We start from the raw sequence: 4,265 nt of genomic DNA, 5'->3' as shown, positions 1-4,265 counted from the left end.
CCAATGGCAACTTGAACATTGAAAATTACTGGACGCTCCTTTGTATGACTCTAAGATCATTTAAATCCATACTGTCTTTTGTAAATGAAAAATAGTTTGAAAATAGTTTTTTATCTTGTATTCACATTAACAAGTGTAAGAAGTAAAGCATAATAGTTCAAACACAATCACATTTTACAGAGATTTTAGATCTTTTATTTCTGTTACAGTGCAATAACAAAAATGGAAGACATTCCATCTCCACAAATCAAGAGGAATAACACAAAATGTGTTTTCAATAGATGTGCTATGTTTTTCACCCGTGTGTTCATTTGGAAATCATGGAGACACAAACTGTGAGCATTGCATGGATTGCATGGATTGCATAAATAATTAATCTGCTTAATAGTACCAATAGTATTGTGAAAAAAAATAAAATTTGCTGTCTCTTGCAAAATAAATTTCATATTAAATGTTTATGCAAAAATAACGTTTTGGACCCGTAAAATAATTGTATTTAACCTTTTAGTTACTTAAATGAAATGGTTCTATTTAAAACCTTTATTAAGGATTTTTTTATTTCTTTGGATTTCAGTCCGTACACAAGTGGATTGAATAATGGAGGGATTATAAAAATGAGCATCCCCATAATTTTTTGTAAATTCTCTGAAACATTTTTAAACCGGTGTGAGAGTATTGTAAAAGTACCGACAAATTCAAAAACACAAAATATAATCAACTGGGCTACGCAAGTATTGATAGCTTTGTTCTTTGCTTCAGACTTTCTTGTTGCTAAACACACAATTAAAATTTTAACATAGGAAAACATTTGCACAGTTACACTAATTACTTGTATGACAGCTGTATTAAATAAACCCAATATGTTATTAATGCTCGTGTCTGCACACGAAAGCTTAAGAAGAGAGGGGTTGTCACAAAACACATTCAAGACAGAATTCCTGCACCTATTAAGTCTTATCTGAATGGAAAACAGTGAGATTATTAAAATGAAATCAATACCCCAAACAAGTATAATAATGATCAGTATATTGTAAGGGGTCATGATAGTGTTGTACCTTAAAGGCTTGCAAATGGCAATATATCGATCAAATGCCATAGCTGCTAATATGAAGAGAACTCCACCTCCATATATGTGTAGCAAGAACCCCTGAAGAACACAAAAAGAGTAGTAGATGGTGTTTGTTTCTGTTAAAATATCTGAAAGCACCTTTGGAAGCATAGCTGTGATTCCAATCAAATCATTGAGCGGTAGGCTGAAGAGGATGAAATACATGGGCTTGTGAAGGTTTTTTTCGGCAACAATTAATGCCAATATTGTCAGATTGCTGAAAACACAAAACAAGTAGATCCCTAATCCAACAATGAAAATAGGGTACTTTCCTCCCATTGGTATAACAAAGGGATCCAAAGTCAATATAAAGCTGGATTGTAATGAATTGTTCTCCATCTCGTAGAGTCTTCAGCAAGTCTGTAAAATAAAAGGCAAAATAATTATTTCTTCAGACATTGTTGTAGTATTTTATTCTTAAAACTACGAGTGTAGATTAATTCACTATGCAGACATTTTGTGATTTACAGATAGCCTTTGCCTGCCCTTTAAAAGATTCAGCAGCTAATATGAAGAGAACTCTAGCTCTATACATGTGAAGCAAGAACCCCAGAAGAGCACAAAAAGGGTAGTACTGTAGATGGTGTTTGATTCTGGAAAAATATCTGAGAGCAACTGGGGAAGCATTGCTGTGATTCCAATCAAGTCTGCAGGACAGGATGAAATACTGTACATGGACCTGTGAAAGCTTTTCTCTACAACAGTTAATGTCAATCTTATTGAAGACCATATTACAAAATGAGGAAATATGAATTGTAAGAAACAATTTAGAAATTTAGAAATGCAAGATTAATTGTGTGACATTAGTTATAAATCAGTTTTTGTCTTCTCAAAGTGGCATAACTTGATCAGCAGGAGCAATGTTAAACCTAAAAAAGGTAAGTTTGCTAGACATTGAAAGCAGCTGTTCATTAATACTTGTACTGAAGATTAAAAACAGTATGCTGGAGAATCCTGTACTTGTTACATGTGTGTAGGTTTTCAGTAATGATCTAATATAGTCTTTAAAACTACTGCTAGTTTCAAGCAAACATGTTACTTACTCATAACAAATAAGAAAGAAGCAGTGAATAGTTTTGAGATTCTTTTGTATCCTTTTCAGTGCTGATCCTGATCTATTTTATTTCTTTGCATTGTGTACCACTCATTCTCCTTTAAATTCACTGTGCTTACTGTAAAGGTTGTGAAACAGCTCCGTGTACACCTACCTTTTGTTGAACAGTTGAATAGATTACAAATGAGTGCTACAGTTTGCCAGTCTAGCTTTATTTGTTTTGGGCTGTAGTTGTTTGTTTGTTTTTTTAATCTAAATTATCCAAAGAGTTTACCTAACCGTTTCTTTAAAAGAACTACAATACTAACTTCAACAAGTTCACTGAGCAGTTTTTGTGCCAAAATCTTACAATCCTTTGTCCAAAAAAGAGCTTCTTGTTCCCAGTTTCAAGTGCACCTCCCCATCATTTCTGCTTGTGTCTTCTGGCTTGTGTTTCTCTGAGAGTCACTTTCACTGGTGTTCCTTTCAGTAATGGGACAAGAAGATATGGATTTGCCTCCCACAGTCTAGTTTGCATAACAGCCAACGTATGCCAGCTTGGACCTGAACAAGCGCATTACATAGCAATTTTCAACGTTTACGTAACCTAAAAAAAGACTCCTGAGAAAAATAACTACCAGAGTGTTGTCATGCAGCCATATATAAACAATAAGATAGCATCTTCTCTTGTAAATACACATGAGATTCTACATACAGGATATATGTAAGATTCTAGTGGTACAGTAATTTATCTCTGTATATAATAAATAATATGGACAGGGAGACAAGGAATTCCTTAATGCCTGCCTTTCTATTAAAGTTTAAGTTTGTGTAAATATCCTTAGCAAAAAAGTGTACTTTATATTGACACAAGATATATTAACAGAACTTAACAAAATCAACAACACACAAAAAAATAGATTATAAATTATGCTGTTTATTTCTTAATTCAAATGTATGTGTTCCATGGCCAGATAAAACAAAAAAGTATAATATACAAGGTTCCAAAAACAAAAATCTACACCCATTGTCTCTAGTTCCTATTAGACCATCTGTTCTCAACCCTGAAGAACTATCTCGTGGTTTTCATTCCAGCTGGACTCTTTATTACTGAGGCTAATGGGTCTGTTTAATTAATTCTCTTGATAATATGACCTTTTCAGCCTGTTCCTGTTCACTGTCCTTGGTTCAAAAATACTGTGTTGCATTTGTGTTGTTGCAAAGAAATTTAGTGAACTCAATTCTAGCTTGCTCATTAAGTCATTGTTGTCTCATTTACCCTTAAATTGCCCTTAACAGGTGGCCAATTAATGGTAACCAGACACAGATGGGAATGGCACTTTATAGAATACAGCCACTGAAAGCATTAAAGCTCTGTTCCCCAGATGCTCAGTTCCTTACATTCTACAAACCTGAAGGGAAGCTTTAAAATCCAGAGACTGGTTCAGGTTGATAGCAATTACTAATCCCAGCCATCCCCCTATGAGCTGACAAAAATGATATCAGATATAGGTCAATTATCCTTATTTATCATCAAGAACCTAGTTGGAATGAAAACCAAGAGACACATGCATATTCAAGTATGGCCCTATTTAAGGATGTTGGCAAGGAAAATTAAAAGCAGAAAAATTTAAACTTCCTCATTGAAGACACAATGCCATGGGTACAAATGGACTAAGGCAGTGCAAGGCAAAGTAAAATCTTCCCTAATAAAGAAATTTATAAAGAGGCTTTATTTTGAATTCTCATCTTTTTTCATTCATTTTTCATCTTTTTTTCTTACAAAATCCCTCCATTCCTTCTCTCCTAATACGTCAAGGCAACAATACCAGTTCTGTTTTTGAATGATAGATTTAAAGGGAAATGATATTCTATTTCATAGTTAGAAAGAACTGGCATTGATGAGTGCATTTCAAACAATAGAAGTAAAAGGTATCGCAAAATAGATTAATTTTCCAGGTATGCACAGCTCCATGTTCTGTGATTCAGAATGAGGCAACAAAACTTCCAGTGGCGTGAAGCAGCCCTATTAAATTGTAAACTAGCAGGCTTGTGAATACATCTCTTTTAATCCAATGGAAATATTGTTCTTGACTTTGAGACCACTTTTCCAACAAATACTAC

The 4,265-nt window shown here is 33.9% G+C and overlaps 1 protein-coding gene across 1 annotated transcript; it reads right to left on the bottom strand.

The window, feature by feature from the left end:
• Positions 1–508: 508 nt before the first annotated feature.
• LOC148830535 (olfactory receptor 8D1-like) lies at positions 509–1,447 on the bottom strand. Its single transcript, XM_088922218.1, has one exon. The coding sequence runs from the start codon at positions 1,445–1,447 to the stop codon at positions 509–511; it is 939 nt and encodes a 312-aa protein (XP_088778344.1).
• Between the last annotated feature and the right edge of the window lie 2,818 nt (positions 1,448–4,265).

Source organism: Atractosteus spatula, chromosome 7, assembly GCF_055471065.1.
Source record: "Atractosteus spatula isolate fAtrSpa1 chromosome 7, fAtrSpa1.hap1, whole genome shotgun sequence".
NCBI classification, from domain to species: Eukaryota; Metazoa; Chordata; class Actinopteri; order Semionotiformes; family Lepisosteidae; genus Atractosteus; species Atractosteus spatula.
The sequence above is the reverse complement of the archived record's forward strand: the minus strand, read 5'-3'. Positions and strand labels throughout refer to the sequence as shown.

What these genes read in the sequence shown, in the direction of transcription:
- LOC148830535 (XM_088922218.1), bottom strand. Translation starts at nt 1,447, where the DNA reads ATGGAGAACAATTCATTACAATCCAGCTTTATATTGACTTTGGATCCC.